General features: G+C 35.9%; 1 protein-coding gene across 2 annotated transcripts in view; it reads left to right on the forward strand.

Moving 5' to 3' along the window:
- Window positions 1-24558, forward strand: part of trim8a (tripartite motif containing 8a) — a 51240-nt gene that overhangs the window by 18852 nt on the left and 7830 nt on the right. For both annotated transcript variants that reach the window (XM_009307145.5, NM_001278854.1), the window contains 1 exon segment: window positions 15623-15718. In XM_009307145.5, the coding sequence (XP_009305420.1) occupies window positions 15623-15718 (96 nt within the window).

Here is a 24558-nt window from a genome sequence, read left to right on the forward strand (position 1 = left end):
TTAGAATTTTTAAGTTACAATAATGTATTAAACTATGTAGTGGTAACAGTCCTCTTGAGTTCTTTTTTAGAGTGTAGACACTATAACCGGTTTACCGCAGTTTGGAAAAGCCAAGGTTTTAAAACCCCAAAAATTTGCTGTTATTTGATTCCTAAGGTATATGTTAGGTTTTTTTTTTTAATGTGTTGTAAAGAAATCTCTGCTTTTGAAACTTATGAAGACAGCAGAAGTCAATTATTTATTGGAATTATTATTTATTTGATATGTTTACTGTTTAAAAATATTATAAATGTTTCCAAAAATAATAATCATTGTGTTCATATGGGGGAAGGGTGGGATGGTTGGTGGCATTGAAAGGACCTTATTTTAAAGCGGTAATCACAATACTGTGATTCCGTGAAAGCATGATAGCAGAGACCTCCTAGTGTAACGAGGAGACTGACACGGAGGGATCCATTATGCAGTATTTATTAATCACAACTTCACTCAAACACACAATATGCACCTGGGTGCACACACACATCCACAGTAGTATTATTGGTTTCAAGAATGACGGTGAACAGACACAGAGTGAGTTACCAGGCATGAGTAGAGAGCAGTGGGCGGGAATCAGAGTCCGTGTATCAGGCTTGGGTCAAAGGCAGGCAGCGAGAATCAGAGTCCGTGTATCAGGCGTGGGTCGTGGGCAGGCAGAAGGCAAAGCAAAAAGTAAGAGACAGGATTGAGTCGTACACAAGAGATCAGGCTGGATATAACGCTCAGTAATGCTGGCCAGGGCTGAACAAGACTTCGCACTGACTGAGTGTTTGAGTGCGGCTTATATGAGGTACGTGGGTCGTTAACAAGATTCAGATCAGGTGTATGCGCAATCAGTGTAGATGGATGATGTAATGCTAAAAGTCCGGAGATGGCGGCCTCTGCTGGCCAGCGAGGGGAATGACCGGGACCGAGTCGGTGACACCTAGCAAGCATTTTTTGTTTTTTAAAAGATGTCTAATAGATGCCTAATAGACGTCTAAACATAGTTGTCTTGCCTAAAACAAGGCTAAATTTGGGCTGTCAATAGCTACGTTTCCGTCTACATATTTTTATGAGCATTTTGGATATGCGCATAAAAAATAAAAAACAAAATGTTTGATGGAAACTCCAAGATGCGCATCAATTTTTATAATGCGCTAAAAGAACATTTGCGCATAACTGAGTAGGATAAACTTTTTATTTGATAAGAAAAGAAGACACTTTTATTGAACAAATTCCAGTATGCACATTAAAAAAAGTCATGTGGTTTTGTTATAAGAGATCATGTGACGATAAAAATGTGTGTGAATGAATGAATGGATAAACCAGCAGGCTGACCACACTGTAAAACATCTGAAATGTTGATTTGGTCATTCTAAAACGCCTCAACCGGTTTAGTTTTAGTATTACATTATTAATTACCTCTAGAATCAAGTGTGTCTGTGCTCCACGTCTTATGCCTTCAAATGCCACCATGTGTTCACTGCATGTCAGCATTGTCTTCTGAGGCGTAAGTCATTTATTAAATGAAGAAAAGATAGACGCTGCTTCTACTACCTCAACAAATTACATTTTTACTGTTGATATTTGGCGCCAGTTAATCAGGAAGTGACGATTTTGTTCGCTTTGACTAGTTAGATGGAAACGCTGCTTTATGCGCAAGTCTTTTATGCAATATTCCAGTTTTGTGCATAAAGTTCGCATTTTTGGATGGAAACATAGCTAATGAAAATCTAATAGACATCCAAAAATAGGCCAAAACTAGTGTAGTCATCAAATAAACAGAAATTAATGATTATACAGTCTGTCTAATCTGTCTATTTGACCAATAGTCTAGTTTTGGCTTATTCTTAGATGTCTATTAGATTTTCACTAAAAAGTTTTCCATTATTTCAGCCAAGCTGTCTACGTTTAGATGTCTATTAGATGTCTATTAAACACAGAATTGTTTGCTCAGCTATAGCAGCCCACACCTATATGTATGACAAACCAGATTATGAGACATTTGTGAGTTTGATTTTGAGATAAGGTAACTGTTCTGTGGGTGGCAGCAAAGTGGCTCAGTGGTTAGCACTGTCGCCTCACAGCAAAAAGGTCACTCGTTTAAGAAATTTTTGATTATTTAAAAAATATAGGAATCATAAAAACATATGTTTTAAATGCAATTCATATGATTAAATGTTGTTTTCTAGCAATAAAAGTCATCTCAATTTAAGAGAAATAAGTTTTAACTAGTACATCTCTTGAAATTGCATGCAAATGTGTAACTATTTTACGCGATCACATCAGCGTTAAAAATTTTTTTCATGTTCCAATGACTGTTAAAGGTGCAGTAGGTGATCTTCCACAATGCTAACAGCTTAGCATAAATCTCTGAATCAGTCCCTCCCCTGCCGTCTAGAGCCATGCCTCCTGAAACACGAGCACAGCAAAAGAACCCTCTCTCATGTGTTAAAAGTGACTAGTGCTTGTCCGGCGGCGTGCAAGCCAAACTGACATGCGATTTCAGAGTGAATATTAGAGTTGCATGGTAAACAATATAGGGAGAGGCTAGGCGGAATAGCGGTATTAACTTGTGTTTTGTTGTTAAACTAATTAAAATCTACATTATCAATGGTGAAAACGATCCCTTATGAAACTGAAAGTAGTCTTATCAATCTTTCATCTGACGATTTTAGTGGCTGAACAACACTTCTGAAGATATAACCAATTTGTAACAACAACATCTAACGTTACATCAGCTTTGCGTGAAGCTAAAATAGTTTTAAAATGTTAAAACATTACCTAAGAGAAATCCTTCAGACATTGTGTCATCCTTTCTCCAGCATGCAAAGGTAACTCCAATATTGATTCAGGTTTTTAAAAAGTTTTGATTCAGCAAGTTTTTACCGATCGTGCACATGCTATTTCTCTCTCTCGTGGACGTGTGGCGGAGCTGCGTACAAAAGACTGCGCAGTTGTTTTAATGCATTTGCTGACAGACAGATTGGGCTACTTATCGGAATTATAAGAGATGTCGGTCCGACTATTTAATTGGATGAACATTTTTTAGTTTTATGCCTTACCCAAAATATAAAAATACATATAAACACATTTAGATCATTTACTTTAATCATTACTATTAGACTGTGAAGAGACTTTCAACCAGCACAACAAAAAATGCTTCTGAAGACAATCAGCTACTGCATCTTTAAGTTTAGGATCAAAGAGTTCAAAGATCATGCTTCCTTTTTTTCTTAAAAAATCATACTTTTCAAATCAAATCATACAATTGCTGCTAATACTCCAAAATATAAAAAAGTCACTCAATTCTTGAGAGAGGTCTGGATGCAGGCCTGGTGCAGTGCAATCTGAGCTGCACCAATGCTTTTTAATGCGCTCACCTAACCCCACCCCTAACCCTACCCGTCACAGTGTGTCACTCACTTCATTGAGTGCATTGTGTCTGACTATGCATCACTGAGTTATCCAATCTCAGCTTGCATCATAAAGGCTGCATCCAGATACTATTGCAATTCTTTGCTGTAGCAAGATTTGCTGTTTGAATGAATGCAGTCAATGCACTTAAAATGTGGAATGATTAGTAAAATGTATTGATTTAGTTGTTGTAGGGGTCACAATATCACAGTTTTAAGAAATGTTGAAAAGAAACAGGCGAAGCAGTGGCGCAGTAGGTAGTGCTGTCGCCTCACAGCAAGAAGGTCGCTGGGTTGTTGGTTCGAGCCTCGGCTCAGTTGGCGTTTCTGTGTGGAGTTTGCATGTTCTCCCTGTGTTCGCGTGGGTTTCCTCCGAGTGCTCCTGTTTCCCCCACAGTCCAAAGACATGCGGTACAAGTGAATGCGGCTGGAAGGGCATACGCTGTGTAAAAACTTGCTGGATAAGTTGGTGGTTCATTCCGCTGTGGCGACCCCGGATTAATAAAGGGACTAAGCCGACAAGAAAATGAATGAAAAGAGACATATTCAATTAATTTAAATTCACATCATCTTTATCTCTATAGTGCTTTTACAATGCAAATTGTGTCAAAGCAGCTTAACATAGAAGTTCTAGTAAACTGAAATTCAAGTAAATTGAAACTGTGTCAGTCCAGGTTTTAGAGTTCAGTTTAGTTCAGGTCATAATAGGACAGGCTGTAATCACCGTTAATCTGGGTACTTTTCATTTTAGGTTAGTTTTATGTTAGTTAATAGTTTATTAAAACTATTTATAAGTTCTTATTGACTATTTTTAGAACACAAAAAGTACTGTATTCATGAAAAGAGCCAGATCTGCATGTACAGTAGGATTTGCCAATACTGACCTTTGTTTTGAACACATTCATTCATTCATTTTCTTTTCAGCTTAGTCCCTTTATTAATCCGGGGCTGCCACAGCGGAATGAACCGTCAACTTATCCAGCACATGTTTTATGCAGCGGATGCCCTTCCAGCTGCATCCCATCTCTGGGAAACATCCATACACAATCATTCACACTCATACACTACGGACAATTTAGCCTACACAGTTCACCTGTACGGCATGTCTTTGGGGGAAACCGGAGCACCCAGAGGAAACCCATTCGAACGAAGGGAGAACATGCAAACTCCACACAGAAATGCCAACTGACCCAGCCGAGGCTCGAACCAGCAGCCTTATCGCTGTGAGGTGACAGCACGTAAAACAGATTCGTTTTGTAAGATCATGCATCATTCTTTTAAAAGCTCCCAAAGATTTATTCTGTGCTTATGAATGAATGCTACAAGAGTCACACAAGTTTTCCCCATTTATAAAGTGAATGGTATAAGTTATCATCACTATGCACTCGGAGCACTGTGCACATTTCACATCTCGCTGCCAGGACGCCTGACCTTTTGTCTTTGCTAAGAATGCACGTGGGTTGTTTTGAGTCACTTACAAACTGCTGAAATAAATCAACCCCATCCAGCATTTAGCTGTGAAATTCACACACGCCCCTCACACTACCCCACAAAAACCAGAGTATTCTCTCTTCAGTCTTTTTCACCTTAAACGCCTAAAAAAAAAGCAAGCCTTCGACAAGCCTATCATCAGGCTTTGCATCTGTGCAATTAAACGGCTTACATTTATCACAGACACAGTTAATTGTCTGTAAGTCTGCAGATTCTTCAGATGCTACCTTCCGTGCTCCGAGTCAAAAAGAGATTGACAGGTCGTATCTGCACATCTGCGTGTTTTGAATCGTGAAGCGCTCGCACAGATGTATACGTTCGTCTGAACACCAACAAACGGAACAAATGAGGAAACCTTAAATTAAAAAGTGCTCTTTTGAGTGCTGATAGGCTAAATGGCAGCAAGAGTGCAGTCATTTGCTGCAACTTCCTGCTGGTATCTTGCGTGAAGCTTTGGCCATTGTTGAGCTAAAGAGACGGAGAGTTTCCTGTACTGTGTGCAATCAGTGACTAAGTCTGATACTGTTGACATGGCGCTCCAAATGCCAGTATGTAAAAACAGCAGTGGTACACTCATCTGGTAAAGCTATTGATCTGTTTGTGGGCTGTTTTGCTGTCTGCTGCCTACATAGACAGCTGCCTTGGTTGCTTTATTAATAAAATAACTAAGCTCCTACTTGATCAAGTTTGATTTGAACTTCATATTTCAGAAATTTTACAACACATTTGCGTGCATGGTAGGGTTGTCACGATACTGGAATTCAGTACCAATTGATTCCGTCATTTAAAAAAAAATTTCCCGCTAACATTTGAGCACGTTTTTAAAAAGCGCTGATTTGCCATTGTGTTTACATGCTCAACATAAATGACTGAGATTGGCTGTGAAGGTCATCAGTTCACCGAACTCACCGCTGTTTGCTGAGCAAAACTACAGATACAGGAACACTGGAGCAATTCATTAGCGGTTCACTCGTATGTCAGCCTATAAACAAACCAGCTGACCAACGTGACTTTGAAATAGGGCTGGGCGATTTGGCAAAAATGCAATCTATATAATTATTTTCCATATTGAACGATAACGATATATATTTCGACATGAGTTAATGCTTCCAGATTTAAAAGGCTTCCAGATTCCAGATTTTGCTTCCATATTTCAACGACTGAAGCCACAATTAGAGGGTCCATTAAATGGCATATTTATGGTCGTTAAGTTTTCAGTGGCTGAAAATTCAGTACATCTCTAATATTAACACACTTCTAGATTCCCATTGTTGCACGTTTCCTTTCTTGTTCTAAGTAGCTACTGTAGACTCACCTTTTTATTTATTATTTTTAATTTCAGATTGATTATTTTAGTCAATTTAATCATTCAATTTTATTGTTCATATTTATTGTCTTAATTTTATTGTTTTGTTTCTATTGTTCTGCTTTGCTACTATTTGCCTTGTAGTAAATAGAGTAAAAACTATTAAAAAAAATATTATTATTATTTCTGCTGTGTGATTGGCTCTTAGATCAATATAGAGTAAAAAAAAGTCCAGAGCTTATCACTGTTCTTAAAATTTATTTTATCGCAATTTGATATAATATCGTTTATCGGCCCAGTCCTACTTTGAAATGCTCCAGTGTCCCTGTATCTGTGGTTATACTCGGTAAACAGCAATGAGTTCGGTGAAGGGATGACCTTCCTGGCTAATCACAGTCATTTCTGTTGAGCATGTGAACACAATAGAAAATCAGCACTGTTTAAGAACGTGCTCAACAGCGTTCAAATGTTAGCGGAAAATGATCGTTTTTAAAATTTCACTATCATTTGGTACCGAATTCCAGTATGATAACAACCCTAACACTGCAAACATTGCTTTTCTTACTTAGATTTTTTGTATTCTTTCTAGTCCAAACATCGAAAAATTCTTATCAAGAAGCTTTTTCTTGGCAAGCAAAACATAATTTCTTGTTTTCAGAAATAATATGCCAATATTAGGTGAGTTTTTCCTTAAAACAAGCTAATTAATCTGCCAACGGGGTAAGCAAAATGATCTTGTTTTTCCTTTTGACATAAGATTATTTTGCTTACCCCACTGGCAGATTATTTTGCTTGTTTTAAGGAAAAGAGCAATATTTGATAATATGATCATATTATTTTCGTTTGGAGAAAGTCTTATTTGTTTTATTTTGGCTAGAATAAAAGCAGTTTTTGATAAAAAAAAAATAATTATTAGCCCATTTAAGCTATATATATTTTTGATAGTCTACAGAACAATCCATTGTTATTCAATAACTTGCCTAGTTAACCTAATTAAGCCTTTAAATGTCACTTTAAGCTAAATATTAGTCTCTTGAAAAATATCTAGTAAAATATTATTTACTGTCATCATGGCAAAGATAAAATAACTCAGTTATTAGAAATAAGTTATAAAAACTATTATGTTTAGAAATGTGTTAATATATATTGTCGTTAAACAGAAATTGGGAAAAAATAAACAGGGGGCTAATAATTCTGACTTCAGCTGTACTGTACATTTGAATTTATGTTTATATACTTCTGATTATAATAATAGCAGCCTGTACATATATTTATATATTAAAAATCTCTGATCTTAGTAATACTACCTGTATATGTTCATAGTACATCCATCTGTAAATATCACCATAGTTTTTCTATATAATTATACCTGTATCCTGCACTTGCTGCTATTGCATTCCTGGTTAGACTTAAACTGCATTTTGTTGCCTTCTACTTGTACATGTGCATTGACAATAAAGTTGAATCTAATCAAATCTAATTACATATATAAATTATTAGAAATAGAGACTTTTTTTAGGGAAATGTTAAGGAATATCATCATCTCAACACTCAACAATATGGCATATTTTTCCATTATTGTGCACTCCTAGTTTATATTATACTGTTAGAGTTTCTCTGGCAATTGTGAAAAACATAAAAAATATGAGATAAAAATTCAGTAACCTTTTTAGTTTATTTTCTGTCCTGTGGGAGAACCAGAATTCCGTAATTCAGAGCTGACAGAGAAAATGAATTAGATTGTATTTCGTGAACTCTATTGGTTTCTATGGTGACCAGTAATAATAACACTCTCAAATGTTGACTATTTGTTTCGGAGCCCATTTGCTTTAGGCCTTAAGAATGTGTCTCTTCTCACGTGACCTATAGATCCTGCAGCGTTTCATGCACATCTCCCTATCGGTGGATAACATGACAATCTGTCACTGACACTGAAAGCAGCTCGTGCAAACAAAGGGAGAGATGGTGACCAAAACGAGAGCCTTGCCCCCTCTCGCGCTGCTTCAAATTTCCACACTTATTAACGCACACACTCGTGCATGCACAATGTGCGTTATTGTTGTCATGACAGCTGCATTCCCCCTTTCGCAATCGCCCGATTGCATGTTGCACGGACATTTATGTGATTAAACAAGTAAACTAGCTTGTTATTCAGCATCCTGTGGACTTTGGTGTGGCAAGGTGCAGTGTTTCTTCTGGTGGGCATGTGAATCCGAGTATAAAGGGTATTATAAAGGCTTCAGCACACTGTCAGGCTTTGATTTGGCTGGGGGATGGGGGAGCTGTGGGGTTAGTGGCTTCCTCTGAATCCAATTTAAAACCTGTCCAGACACCTAATAGCAGGCAGAATCACAGCAAACGTGCAAAGAGTGATTCTGATGAATTAGTCTCATTGCCGACATGTTTTGTTTGCCTACCTCATTTGCTGTAATAAGGTTGGTATTTTTTTGGGACGTCCTAGAGAGGGCTTGTGCTGAGATGCAAACTTGTATGACCCAAGCTACGGGTCTATGATGTATATGTAATATGATGTATTATACTGCTACATAAGAGATGTTTTTTAATGTTTTTTTTTTAGCTTTAAATGTTTCCTATTGCTACATATAGTACACTATAGTAAGATTTTAGTCATAGCACGCAGCTTACTTAAGGGAAAGTATGCCAATAGACCAATTACCATTTTTGTAAACATTCAGGATGCGTGCGCAGGGAGGTGGCAGAAAGAAACCGGAAGCGCTAGCATTTACAGCGAGGGAATGACATTCGATGCGGTACAGAGTTTGTTGTTGTCTTAGAAATATGTTATATTGATTACATATTATATATGTTATTTACATAATGCTTTTAGCGTATTATAACAGCTTGTCAACCAGTGATAAGCACAGTTATTCGGCAAAATTAACGTTAAAGTGAGCGGCATTCATCTGACAGGTCCATTTACGATAGCAGCTTCCCAATGGATATTGGATAAAACGAAATGACCAAGCATCCAGCACCAAATATACAATCTCATTGAAGCTCCAAGTGATTTTACAAGAGAGAAGTTAAAAGTCTACAAGTCTTTGGATGCCAACAATGTTGTTCTGTGTGGTCATGTGCAAGAAATAATGCTCCATGATGACCAGATTCAACACTATGTAGTGCCTGGGTAATTAATCACCAACACGCAAAACGACTGCATTCTGACAGCGAACTACACCTGTATGGCAGGGTATGTGAACTTACACATAGAGGTAAAGTTGGTTTTATATTTGCACATTCTGACTTTCTCCTTAATAATATAATTTCATAAAAGTTTCATTTGCAAACTATAAATAGCGAAATCTTATTAGCAGCCAATGAATATCAAAAAACAACATTGTTCACAGTCAAATAAACCAGGGATTCCCAAACTTTTTTATTCCGGGACCCACCTAGGCAAGTAATCAAGACCCACCATAATATTTTATTATGGAAAAATGTATCCATTTAAAGCAGTCAAAAATATATAGTGTGTGGCTTTTTGGATTTTGCGATTTGGTATGCACAAAATGAGACTTGAAGTGCTTTTTGTGGGATGCTGGCTGTGACTGTAATAATTTTTTTTTAAAAAGATAATCTTTTATTTTGAAGAAAATGTGATCAACCTTTGATCATGCTCCGTCACATTGCAGTAAATTCCACTGCTAGTGTATAGTCATAAGAAACTAAATAGCTTTTTGATCGACTACTACAAGCTGGGAAAATGTCAGATAAATATGTCAATGCAATTAACGTTATCGCTGAATACATCTAATATTTACACATTTGCTTGAGGAAGGAATGATGGGGGTAGTTACATTACTATTACTATTTTCCATAACATCTATGCCCTTCCATAACATTAGCTGACGTTAAAACTAACAGATAGCACTATAGCTATTTATTGAAAATAGCTATTTACTAAAATAAAAAGTTTAGCCTATTAAAATCAATGGCCTATCCAGAAATGAAATAAAGCTATAAAATCTACTTCACTTTTATTTACCAAGTTACTATATTTAGTGGAGCAGCAAATGAATCTCTCATTGTGTTTTGTTTGATAACAGAGGTGTTAATGTACAGATCTATAATGAAGCATTTGACTACTTTAGTAACTGTTTGTGCTTATTTAAGAGAAAATTAGTTGTGTTTAAAATAAAACACTCACGACAGAGCAAAAAAAAAAAGCACTTTTCCGACGGTCCCTTGCTGAGAGCTCCACTCAGCGCGAGCTCTACCGGATAAACGCAGATTGCAAGGGCTCAAACGGAGCAGTGCACGTAATGTCGAGCGAAAAAAAAAAAGAAAAAGACAGCTGTAAAACATAACCAGCTTTGTCTTTTTGTAGGAAACACACTTTAGATATTTTTAGGGTAAGAGGTTTTTGAGTTATTGCCGTCAATCGTACTGGTTTTGATTCACCGCAATGTAAATATAGCTGTAGCTATGTGACATCGCGCGACCCACCTTTGTTCACTGTGCGACCCACTAGTGGGTCGAGACCCACAGTTTGAAAACCCCTGAAATAAACAGTGTTAATGTTGTTTTCAAGTCACACTAGCGGGTTATTTCAGACCGAATATTTAAAGTGCCGTGGTAAACAATATAGGGAGTGCGTCACAAGTTGTCACTGAATGAATGTGTGAATATAAAACCAAGTTTACCTCAATAACTTTCACGTTTCATTTGTAGCATTCAGTGTCGGCAGTTTAATGAACCATATGTAACTGTTTTTGTTAAAATCCTTTCTGCAATCAAAAATGAGTGATGTTTATGATTCAGCATAGCGTTAACTTGCCTGATATGACATGAGAACTGCAGAGTTGATCATTTCTAATTAGATCGTCACTTCATTCAGCTCCCTTTTAGCCAAAGACATCTGAAGTTAGCATTAAAGCAGTGTGGTGTATGGTAAAAGTTACCTTTTCTATTTTTGGACTTTGAATTTGGCATCCTACCGCACAACACGACATCTTTACTATTGCAGCCTGTCATTTTTTTTGCAACCGGGGACTAGTGTGATGTCATGTGTGATGTAGGTTGGCAATTGGTCTATAGATTTATAAAACCTCATCTGTTTATACAGAGGTTGATAATATTAATTCTTGCCTGCCTTTTCATATGTTAAAGCTTCAAAAAAACATCTTTGTCTGACCCTTTTGACAAGTATAATCACAATTTAACTTAAATTTCATCCAAAACACGGCTCATATTACAATATGTGAATCCGCAATAGTCACATGGCAGGATCTGTGATGTGGAGTTGGGATGATAATTGACTAGGTACAATTGTGGTATCATTTCAATTTAGCCATAAAAAAGGGAAAGTTTATCAATTGTGTGTGTGTGTGTGTGTGTGTGTGTGTGTGTTTAAGGCCTGTGTAAGCATCTGGGCACAAGCATTTATTGCATTTTGTAGCTTTGACAAAAAATATTTGATTTAATTGTATCCATTTATACAATGAAGACTTTTATACAACTTTATTGTACATTTGATTATTTTATTTCTATACCTAAATCCTTTTAGACTCAAGTATTGAACACGTCATGTTTTTTTTCTTGGAATATTATTTCTAAAGAAGCTATCAACATGGAAGTGAACAAGATTTTGGTAAAACCCCAAACAATACAAACAGAAATAAAACAAACAAAAAATCTGAAAATTATTTATGTGTAGATCTTGAGGAGGATATTTCTACAGAGGACTGGATGAAGATGTGCGAGGAAGCTCAATCACTAACAATGAACACTCGTCTAAAACTGTTACAATATAAATGGTTGATGAGGATTTATATAACTCCAGTTTTATTGCATAAATATAATGAAAATATTCCAGATACTTGCTTGAGATGTAGGGACCAAAAAGCAACGTTGTATCACTGTATATGGGAATGTAAAGGAATACAGAACTTTTGGAAATGTATGAAAGAAATTATAGAAAATATTCTTGAGGTTTCTATACCAATGTCTCCTTTAATTTTTTTATTTCATTTATATCCCAAGGAGATCAAGTTAAAAAAGATGGAGCAAATGTTTTTGAATATATGTATTCTACAAGCGAAACGGCTTATTTCTTTAAATTGGAAAAGTATATGTGCACCAACTATAGGTTGTTGGCTGAAAGAGATGGTGACAAATATGAAAATGGAAAAAATAACTTGTATGATAAGAAATAGATATATAATTTTTGATAGAGTTTGGGGACCTTTTACACTGTTTTTAAAAGGTGGTGGATTTAGAAATGTTTTACTAGAAGATTAGTAATAGAGGTGATGTTGTATTTTGATGTAAAATACTGAGAAGCCTTTTGTTTTGTTTTTGGTTTGTTTGTTCATTTGTTGGTTTGTGTTGGAATTGACACATGGAAATGTGTATGTACATGTTACTTAAAATATAATAAAAAGGAATTGGAAAAAAAAATTATTTATGTGTAATAACAATGAAATGACACAATGAGAAAGTACTGAACTACTGAAACGTATTTAATATTTGATATAAAAGGCCTTTTTAATGATGGCAGCTCTCATATGGAGCATGAAGACACGCTTTGCTCAGGTGTGATTTTTTTTTTTTTCACAAACCTCAACAGAGTGTAAAAATCTTGATGGTTCTGTGGGTCTCGACTATCAAATCTGATCTTTAATTTGTGTTTTTATTGAATTCAAGTCAGGGGATTGGCTGGGCCATTCTACAGCTTGATTTTCTTTCTCTGAAAGCGTTTGAGTTTCATTTTGGTGTGTTTTGGATCATTGTCCTGCTGAAATGTCCACCCTGGTTTCATCATCCAGAAAATGTAGATGTTGAACTGAAGCAGCTGATATTAATTTACAATGACGAATGGCAGAGGGTTGCTGAACAACTACTGAGAGATTTCAGTTTTCTGGGCTTTTACTGCCTTTCTACAGCTCCCTTTCATCATGTGTTTAATACTTTTCCCCTCTGTCAGTTAATTTAATTACACATAACTTCATTTATAAACTAATTGGATTTGTTTTTTCTTGCATATGTGGATTTCTTAGGTTGTTATCAACATTCCGTGAAAAATTCAAGTCAACAGCACCGTTAGAAATAAGTTTTCTGAGAATGTTCAATACTTGTTTTCTTACTATGCTGGTAATTCTAATTTCTGCAGATGCATTCCTCTACAAAAATCATCCAATATAAATGTATTTATTTATTTTTAAAATATCATTATCTCATTTATTTAGTGAAATATCACAATATAAATGGCAGAAAAAATATCACATTTTAACCAATATCATGGAGTCCTAATTTAAAATGAAATGTGAGATTTTTTCAGAAGATGTATTTATCTTTTTGGTTTTTATTTCAGTGTGATGTATTCATCAGATTACCCTAAATCAGGGATGTCAAACTCAGTTCCTGGAGGGCCGCAGCCCTGCACAGTTTAGTTCCAACCCTAATTAAACACACCTGATTAAACTAATTAAGTCCTTCAGGGTTGATTGAAACCTACAGGTAAGTGTGTTGGAGCAGGGTTGGAACTAAACTGTGTAGGGCTGCGGCCCTCCAGGAATCCCTGCCCTAAAAGGTTTGTTTCTTTCAATGATTTTAATAAAACAAAGAATAGAAATGCTAATGCTTATTCATTAGAAAAAGTCCTAAAGATGTCCCATCTTTCTTAAAATGCTATAGATGCACCCATATGGAACGTTTGGCGAAACAGATAACTACAAATTCTTTATATTTGTTAGACAATAACCAATATGTAACCATCCCTATAATAATCCACAGATTTTTTTGTAAATATATACACACACACACACACACACATATATATATATATATATATATATATATATATATATATATATATATATATATATATATATATATATATATTTATATATATATATATATATTTATATATATATATATTTACAAATACACACACACACATACACATATATATATATATATATATGTGTGTGTCTGTGTGTGTGTGTGTGTGTGTATACATGTATATATATATCTATATATATGTATATATATATATTATGTATATATATATATATATATATATGTATATATATATATATATATGTCTATATATATATATATATATATATATATGTGTATGTATATATATATGTGTATATATATGTGTATATATATGTGTGTGTGTACAAAAACAATAACGATGTGGGGACATCGGTCTTTCATCATTGTCATGTTTTTCATTCCTGATTAGTTTGCATTCCATTTCTGGTTTTGAATTTTGGAATAGATGGAGACTACATTGCTTTTGTTTGATTGGGTCTCACTTTAATTTAGTATACTAAGGCTGCATCCGAAACTGCCTACTTCTCAGAAGGTACTGCATTTGAATTTAAACGTACTACTCGGCCGTTAGAAAAGTACGTTCTATACAGTTTAAATGTGAAAAGTATGAATGGAATTCAGATGTGCTACATCCGCCCTTTTGTCATGGTCACGTGACCTACCTGTGTCAAATGCGTTGCTTCACTTCTATTCATGAATTCTCTAGCGGGACATTATGGGATAGCGCAGCATGTGTGGGATGCGCACTCCAGAATCTCGCCGAAAGTAAGTCATCCGGGTACTTCTCGCATACTGATTTTCGAATTCTATGAATTCGGACATACTACTCGGCTCGCATACTGATTTTAGCGTACTGTATAATACGGAAGTATGCGGTTTTGGACGCAGCCTAACATTAACCAAAATGAGCAGCTATATGCTTGTGACAGAATCTTTTGTTTTCTGTTAATATGGTTTATTTGGTATTTTATAGTTTTGTCTAAGTAACTTTTTTATTGTAATACGAATTTATTTTTATCATGTAATATTTTATGTATATCCATTTTGCCATGAAATAGACATAAGTTGCTAATGTGGCAATAATAAATAAATACTGTTTGTTTGTCATCTGTTAATACTTATCATTTAAAAAAATTACAGTTTAGCTCAGGTCTCCTAAGTACATTCCCAGATAAACTGTAAGTGAAATGGTAAAATGAATCGTAGCTTACAGTTAGGTTTCATTGGAGTTTGTTTCAGAAGTTTGCAATAGCTGTCACTGCAAGCTTGGTCTGGTTTACACCTTAAAACTACCTTTACGACAGAAATCTGAATGAATGTGTTTTGGATTACCTACGGAATCTAAATCAAAAGGGGACAAGGTCAAAATATTTTAGATATTGTTGACCCCTGTTTTTAGCATCGTCCAGCTGTTTAGCCGATCTGTGAAAGTGCATCTTAATACCAGGTTTAAACAATGCTTAAGATTCATCATTAGTCCATGTTTAACAATAAAACCTTGCTGTAAAGTGTCAGAATATTTTTAAAAATAGGTCCCGTTTCTGATCTGTCAAAATTGATTTGTATTTTGTTTTCTCCTTTCCTCCAGCATATGTTGATGAAGCAGCAGGACCGCATTGATGATCGGGTGAAAGACATCGAGGAGCAGCTGTATAAGTTGGAGTCTGACAAACTGCTTGTGGAGGTGAGGATTCATTCACACACACACACACACACACGCGCGCGCTTCTGTCAGTCTGTAATGATAGTAGAAAAGGCTTCTTTTGCCATGACATTGGCAGCGTCTGTCTTCTTAAGCCTTATGTAGACCTTTCCTCTCTATCTGCTGGTATTTTTGTGTTTGGGAATATTAGACATGCGTGCTGTTCTTTCATTCATTCATTCATTCATGTTCTTGTCGGCTTAGTCCCTTTTTTAATCCGGGGTCGCCACAGCGGAATGAACCGTTAACTTATCCAGCAAGTTTTTACGCAGCGAATGCCCTTCCAGTCACAACCCATCTCTGGGAAACATCCACACACACATTCACACACACGGACAATTTAGCCTACCCAATTCACCTGTACCGCATGTCTTTGGACTGTGGGGGAAACCAGAGCACCTGGAGAAAACCCACACAAAGGCAGGGAGAACCAGTTACCCAGCGACCTTCTTATAGTGAGGTGACAGCACTTACCTACTGCGCCACTGCCTCGCCCTGCATGCTGTTCTATGAAAGAATAATGGCACGAAGTGGTCTGGTCAAATTAAGCAGGTTTTGAAGTCTGGTCTTCATAAAGGTCTGTAGTAGGGTTGTCAAAAGAAACAACTACAATAAAAATCTGACGATACCATCATTTGCTGCTTGCATTTTGAACGCTGCTGATTTGCCATTGTGTTAAAAATGAAAGTATTTAGCCCCACCCCAAAGAGGCGGAGGTCTGTTTAAATGCATTTTTTATTAGTTTAACTTGTATGTTGTGAGATTTGCTGTGCAACAAACACATGTACAGTCGTCAACATTTGAAAAGGATCAAAACCTTTCATCAAAATTGTCCAAAACTATTGAACAACATCCATTTCTTTCTTTTTTGATCCAATTCAAGTGTTTACTCCTGTAGACTGCTGAATATAAGTGTTTATCGCAGGTGTCATATCACTCATATCACGTTTTCTAAGAGAAAAGACACCAATACATTTATAAAACTCATCTGTTTATGGAGAGGTTGATATTAATTCTTGCCTTTGTTTTCATTTAAGTTTCAAAACACAGATTTCCCTTTTGTTGAGAATAATTGTAATTTAAGCTATATTTCATCCAAAACTCAACTCGGGAGTAAATTGGGTTAGTCTGATAGCATAATAATATCTCACTCACTCCTTCTAGCTAAAACAAACCTCAGTTGAAAAGATGTGGTCATACATAAAAAAATAAAATAAGTTCTACATTTCTCTTTGGAGTTTGCATGTTCTCCCTGTGTTCACGAGGGTTTCCTCCAGGTGCTCCGGTTTCCCCCACAGTCCAAAGACATGCGGTACAGTTGAATTAGGTATGCTAAATTGTCCGTAGTGTTTGAGTGCGTGTTTTAATGAGTGTGTGGATGTTTCCCAGAGATGGGTTGTGGCTGGAAGGGCATCCGCTGCGTAAAAATGTGCTGGATAAGTTGGCTGTTCATTCCGCTGTGGCGACCCCGGATTAATAAAGGGACTAAGCCGACAAGAAAATAAATGAATGAATGAAAATAAGTTTTGTCGAATTTTTGCACTTAACAAAGGCACTTATCTACAAAGTATTTATTAGAGAACAATTTACCATATTAAATCAATGCACTCCAATGCAGCTTTAAATTTTAGCACTATGTGGCCTGAAGAGTTTAGATGCAAAAACCTCTAACTGCCGTTAATTTTCTTCTAAAATTAACATTTTTATCAGGCTCCTGTGTGTAGGTTCAGTAATTTCACTCTTATGGCAAATGATAAGTCATTTTAATGGTCTATAAAGTGCAATAACACAAAATAAACAAAAGCGGCTGAAAAAATTTTTAATTTTTGAGGGAAATTTTAGACGGCACGGTTTTTGCATCTGAACTCTTCATATGTTGTATGTATGATAACAGTTAAAAGCTTAGAATATCTATTTTCTGACATTTACCTCAAATCTGACGTATAATGTATTATTTATTTATTATTAACAGTGTTGTATGTGATGGTTTCCTGTAAAATGAACCTTCATGTGGTTATGGGAAGTTTTTCATTTTGGTCAGGCCAAATACAGGCAGAAAACTCCCTAAATAGCCGCAGAGGTTAAGTATAGCCTCATACATGAATCTGAATTGCAAGCAAAAAATAAGTAATCCATTTTTAATTTAATATGTCAGAATGAAGGAAAAAAAACAGAACTACAGTAGCAGCAAAGCAGTGAGCTGGGTTGTGCTGACACAAGTGGAATGTTCTCACATTCAGCTACGAAAACAAAATTATCAGGAACAAAATCAGAGCGAGTGACATAATGACCTGCACTTTCTGACACAAACATGCCTGTGCTGTTATAGTTAACTGGAACTGTTTAAAAGTGTTTTCATATGTTGACATAAAGGTGAAATAAAAGCAGCTGAAAGAAAAGTAAGGAAAAACAACTATATTTCAAGTTACATTACTCACGTTTAAGATAAGTTAAAGAATAAATGAATATCAACAAATGGAATAAAAAATAAATAATAAATAAATAAACATAAAATTAATTGAACTAACAAAAGTACATAATGAAGTAGCTACATAAAAGTATTAATAAAATATTAATAAATAAAATTTGTAAATAGCCAGTTTTTCCTCTAGGATTTTTTCCAGCTGTGGTGGCAGGCCTTTTACACAGATCTTCCAACTATCTATGGTGTTATTTCAATGACTAATGTCGTGAGCACAGAATTACGAGATCACATTCATGTAACACGAGCATGCAAATTTCTTTGCTCGCATGCCGATTTCCTCTGTTCGTGCACAAAATGCCTTGCACGACCTCTAATATATACGCTGCTCAAGTGCAGATTTTCTAGTGTACTTTCAAATAAACACTGCTGATGTGCGATTTATTGTATTTATTTAACGAGTATGTCTCCCAACATTTATTAGATTTGCTAGGAATATTTATGAATGTCTCCAATCGACCCACTGAACGGTATCCTCAAGTAAAGTGAAACGGCCATAAGCTCCAGCAAGATAAAGTCATTGTATGCAGAACCATAGACCTTTATCTAAAAATAAAGTATAATCATAGAAATGTGATGTTCTCATCATAACTGAAGGCTATGTCGTGTTTGCTGGCCTCGTGCATTGAGCAGCCCTGTTAGTCAGTCAGCATGTAACATTAAAAGGTTAAACAAATAACGCACAGCTCTACTACAATTACAGAAATGTTTGCTCTGTTATAATTTACTTTCAGGACTACGTTTTAGTGCGATTATAATTCGCTATAAAATAACAGCTACAACTGAAAGTTTTGAATGAGAAGCTGTAATGTAGCCGTGGCTGGAATGAATTGGTGTGGTGCCCCGCCATGGAAGAATGAATGTAGTGGAAACCATGATAGCCAATAACTTAATAATAGACAGGTAATAACCCACTAGTTAATAATGAAAATTGTTACTAACTAAATTGTCAACCAATTTTTTTATTTATAAAGACAAATATGAGAGAAAATCTGTTTTAAATGATGAAAGTAAAAAGAGCGTTTTAGACCATGTGCTCAGAGCTTATCTCCAGTCGAGCGGTGGCCACACAGTTATTCTTCTGAGAGCGTAAAAGGATTTTGGAATAAAATATTAATGCACATGCTAATCTTCTGTGCATCTCGCAGACTATTATTAATCCTTCAAAGCTCTGTTCAGTGACCTGCACTACAAACACTTCTGCACCATCCAAAGCACAAATGTTTTTTCCACATATTTTATTTTTTGCCAAATAGTTTGGGCCCAGAAGAACAATTAAGCTGTTGCACTAAGGTTACAAAAATAAACTTGGGGAACTTAGGCTCATTTTTTAATCAACTTTGTCTCAGATGTTAGTTACTGCTATAAAATTCTTGTAGGGACCGGTGGTGGTTAAATGGGTAAAAGTTAAAAACGTTTTAGAGCCTGTTTACACTTCTACTTAACATCATCCATTTGTGATTAAATTGACAAAAACATCTTAATACAAGACATAAAAAGCACAGTTTGAGATATTCATCTGCATAAAAATGTTTCAAGAGTTTACACTTAGCTCATGGTTTATACATAGCTTGTTTGGCGTGCTTTCCCGGGAGAGAGCCCTGAGCTCAAGGGATCCGCGGGTCCAGGGCTCCCACCTTTCACAGGGCGTAGGGAAATTGAGCTCAGGTCGATCTCAAACTCCCCCGCTGCTGAGGCCTTTGGGATGAGTGAACGTCCTGAACTCCTCCTGAAAGTAAGACATTACAAAACAGATTTAGGCTTATTTTATCTGTAATGTAGAGCATATTTGGATGGTAGGAGGAAACCGGAAAACCCACGCGGACATGGGGAGAACATGCAAACTCCGCACAGAAATCACAGATGGCCCAACGAAGACCCAACGCCATTGGTATTCTTGCTGTGAGGCAACAGTGCTAGGGCCACCGTGCCGCCCATTCTGGATGAAGGTGAAGGGGGGGGGGGGGACTTTCACAGCTGTATAGGCCACAAAACAGAGACATTAAAAAGAAATCTTAAGAAAGAAGCATATCTATTTGGAATTTCCTTTCCTACGGGATAGTGTTTACATGAAAACTCACAGATCTAATAGCTCACCTATGCAATTCACATAGATCCAATCACAAAAATTTTTGGAGGTTGGAGGTTTTGTTTATTTTTATTTTTTTTCAAATTAATAGAGCCCATTTATCTTTGTAACTATTCAACATGACACTTTTATGTTTAACTTTAAATTCTTCTCTAATTGGGGTCTAATAAAGGTGCTGTTTACATTTTTGTTGTTGTTTTAAATTGCAAGTTTTAAGTTTTGTAGTGGTTACACCCGGTGTACACACTACTACAGAATCTTTGACCCATGAAAATAAACGGTTTTAAAATGCTGAAGACTGGGGCTGAGCAATATATTGCAAAATTATTGTTATTGCGATAATAGTAGTATGTGTGCAAGAGTGTATGGGTGTTTCCCAGTAATGGGCTGTGGCTGCCGCAAGGGCATCTGCTGTGTAAAACATATGCTGGAACAGTTGGCGGATCACTCTGCCTTGCACTGTAAAAAATGCAGGGTTCATCATTCATGTTGTCCCAACACAAATCGATTAAGGTAACTTAACACTTTTAACAAGTTTATGTAGATTGAACATAAAAAAATTAAGTTGTCCCAATGAAATCTCAAGTATTGTGTTTCAGCTCATTTTAATTAAGTAGTTTAAACAAGTAAAAATTTATATTTTTTGATTGTAGCGACCCCTAATAAATAAAGGATTAAGCCAAAGGAAATGAATAATTGAATGAATGAATGAATAATTGAATGAATGAATAATTAAATGAATGAATGAATGAATAATTGAATGAATGAATAATTAAATGAATGAATGAATGAATGAATGGATGAATGAATGAATGAATGAATGAATGAATGAATGAATGAATGAATGAATGAATGAATGAATGAATGAATCAATGAATGAATGAATGGATGGATGGATGAATGAATGAATGTATATGCAATATACATACTGCATGTGTGATGCATTTATTTTATGTATTGGTTGTTTATAAATTTGACCAATTAGATGGGACCTTACTATTTTATCTCCACCCATTGACTGGAGGGGCCCAAAGGTGTACCAATAGCTGAAAATAAATATTTATGGCAGGAGTCAAGACAAGAAGAGGAAAATGTCATCAGCCAATCAGAGTCAGAATATCTGCTGAGGGTTTAGTGATTTGTTGGGCCCTATCATACAAACGGTGCAAGGTGCGACTCAATTGTTGTTTGCTAGTTTTAGCTCGGTGCAAGAGTCGTTTTGACATTTTGCGCCAAGCTGTTTAAATAGCAAATGCATTTGCGCTCATATGTGCACCCATAGGCGTCCTGGTCTAAAAAGGAGGCGTGTTGAGGCGCATTGCTGGCGCGTTGCTATTTTGAGGAACTTAAATAGACGGTTCACTTAACCAGATCAAAGCTGGTCTATTGTCCAGCGCATAGCGCGTTAGTTGTGCACCTTGCCTACACACTGCTTAATACACACAGGAGGTACAGCAATACACAAATATCTTTACATAAGGAAAAGAATTAAAGGATTAAAATATTACGAAAAAAGTATTATTTTCTAGCCTACATAAATATAAAAACCCTACTTTCATGCCTTCTTGTCGGGAGGCTTTTTCAGTTCATTCATGACAATTTGCTTTTGTATAATGTTATTATTATTAGCAGTATTATTTATTATAAGCATATTTATATTTGTTTTATTAAAAACAAGCTTAGATTTGTCCACCTGTCAGGTTTTGGACCATATGGGGCACAGCATGTGTTTAGGGACATAACTCAGTTTTTTGACCACACTTCGTTATAATTACTCATTTATTCATTTAGCTGGAAGTTAGAACTGAGTTTAGAAATAGTTTTGAAACAAATATTTGCGCTTAACAAACAAAATTAATTATGTATAGGCTAATGGATGTCTGTGCGTACAACACGTTTCCCTACAGAAAAACTACACACAGCATACATTTCATCCTTATTTAGGTTTAAAACAACACAAAATATAGCCTACAGTCAGTGAAAACCTCTTATCTGTGTCTGTAATCTTCAGTAGCACGTGTAGCCACTGTTAGAGAGTAATTCCATCATTCCCAGTTCATATTAGTCCAAAAGGTGATGATAAAAATTAAAACAAGGCAGTTTGTTCATGTTTGGTAAAGAAATAATGTGCTGCTTTTTTCTGACTTCTCCTTTGTTTTTTCACGAATCACTCTCGCGTGTGTCAGTGTCTGACAGGATCGGGTTTCAAAAGCACGTCAATAATCAAGTGCACGTTATTATTATCATCAGCTCAAGAAGTTTGTAATTTCAGATATAGACACGCGGCGAGCGCAAGCAAGAAAGCGAAAACAGTCACGCTTCAGACTGGCTTGTAAAAAAACTACGAGGCACAGGGTAGATTCTGCTCTAACCTATGGCTTTGTGGCTGTTCATCAAGACGACGACAAGGTTTTGTTTGAGCCCGGATCGACCATGGCTTGTTATTATATGTATACATAATTCCGCTGTAATCTCTCGGATGTGTGTGTATTTTAAACATGGTGGGTTTTTTGTTTTTATTCTGGATTGTTGCATAAGTGAATGACGTATGTCTGTAAACCAATAGCATTCAGCTGCATGTCTAGCTCCGCTTGTGGTACCCTTTCTTGTGTTTGGTACCCTTTCGAAAGTGTGCCAAAAAAGTGGTACGGTACGGTTTGGTTTGTTACGCCTTTTGACAGTGGAAACGGCCATAAAAGCGTACGAAACCGAACCGTAACAAACTGTACCACTCAGTGGAAACGAACCATAATATGACATTTATCTTAAATCTGACAAATTTATTATTTATTGATTTATTATTAGTATTCTAATTTATTATCAGTAGTATTTTATGTCATTTTAAAAGGTTTCCTGTTAACTTAATTTTGTATTTAGACCACAATGAAAACACCTTAATTAGGATTCATTATAAAACACCATTTTAAATGAAACACAGGAGTGTAAAAGGCACATTAGTGTAGCAGGGCCCAAACATAAACTCAAGCCCAGGTGCCTCAAGTTCTTTAATTCATGCCCTTATTGTCTTTATTTGTGCTATTGCTTTTAAATGGTTCATTAGTTCTTATTTTCTCTCTGTTACTGTTTATTTATTTTTAATATGGATAATATAAAAAAAAAAGTAATATCAGTAATTTCACTTGGCCTACTCTACATCTCAAAGGCTGCAAAAGTCTGTCATTTTTAAGATTTAAGGTAATAATTAGTGGCGGGTCGTTATCAGCGTTAAGGTGAGACTCTTATGAGGCGATAAAAAAATATCGCTGTTCATCTAAGTTGGGAGCTGGGTCAATTCTAAGGAAGCTATGATGACTTTCACTTAAATATTTTATCTTGGATGTCTACCTGGCCAAATTGCACTGTAGGTGGCGATAACGAGTCTTCGAACCTGTGTGTATTCCTACTGTGAAATTACCACATCAAACGTGACGTGCTAACATGGATGCAGTTCACTAGAGTGAATCTGATTAATGTTTGCTCCACATCTAACTATCAGGCACCTGTAGAGTTAATGCGTTCGAGTAAAAAAATACAAATAAAATAGACCGCATGCTTTTTTAAAATGAATGACGATGAAGTAAAGTCAAACCATTGAGCTGTCTGATAAAAAAGTGCCCTTCTGAATCAAATCAACAGGATGCTCTTCTGGATCTTTCACTAACTTCGAAGACACTACTGACTACGCTTACATAGACATCTCTTTAATATAGTTGTTTGCCATACTAGACAATAATATAATTAAGGTGTTTACGTGAATTGCTTTCATGTAAGAGTTTGTAAGAGTTTCCTTTAATTTTGGGTGACTTTAACTGCAGTTCGGCAGTTTCACTATCACTCATGAAAATTTCATTCATGCCCTAGTGACAAACTGGGTACCGTATTTGATCAAAAATCGCTGTTTCGAGCTTATGTAGGCCTGGCCTACAGTTTAAAATTCATGTTTAACTGAATAAACAGTTAGTAAACACATTTACATTTAGTCATTTAGCAGACGCTTTTATCCAAAGCGACTTACAAATGAGGACAAGGAAGCAATTTACACAACTAAGAGCAACAATGAATAAGTGCTATAGGCAAGTTTCAGGTCTGTAAAGTCTAAGAAGGGAAGTATTAGTTGTATTAGGTTTTCTTTTTTTGGGGGGGGGGGGGTACAGTTAGTGTGATATTCAGAGAGGCAATTGCAGATCAGGAAGTGAAGTGGAGACTAAATAGTTGAGTTTTTAGTCGTTTCTTGAAAGTAGCGAGTGACTC

This window comes from Danio rerio, chromosome 13 (assembly GCF_049306965.1).
Source record: "Danio rerio strain Tuebingen ecotype United States chromosome 13, GRCz12tu, whole genome shotgun sequence".
Lineage (NCBI taxonomy): Eukaryota > Metazoa > Chordata > Actinopteri > Cypriniformes > Danionidae > Danio > Danio rerio.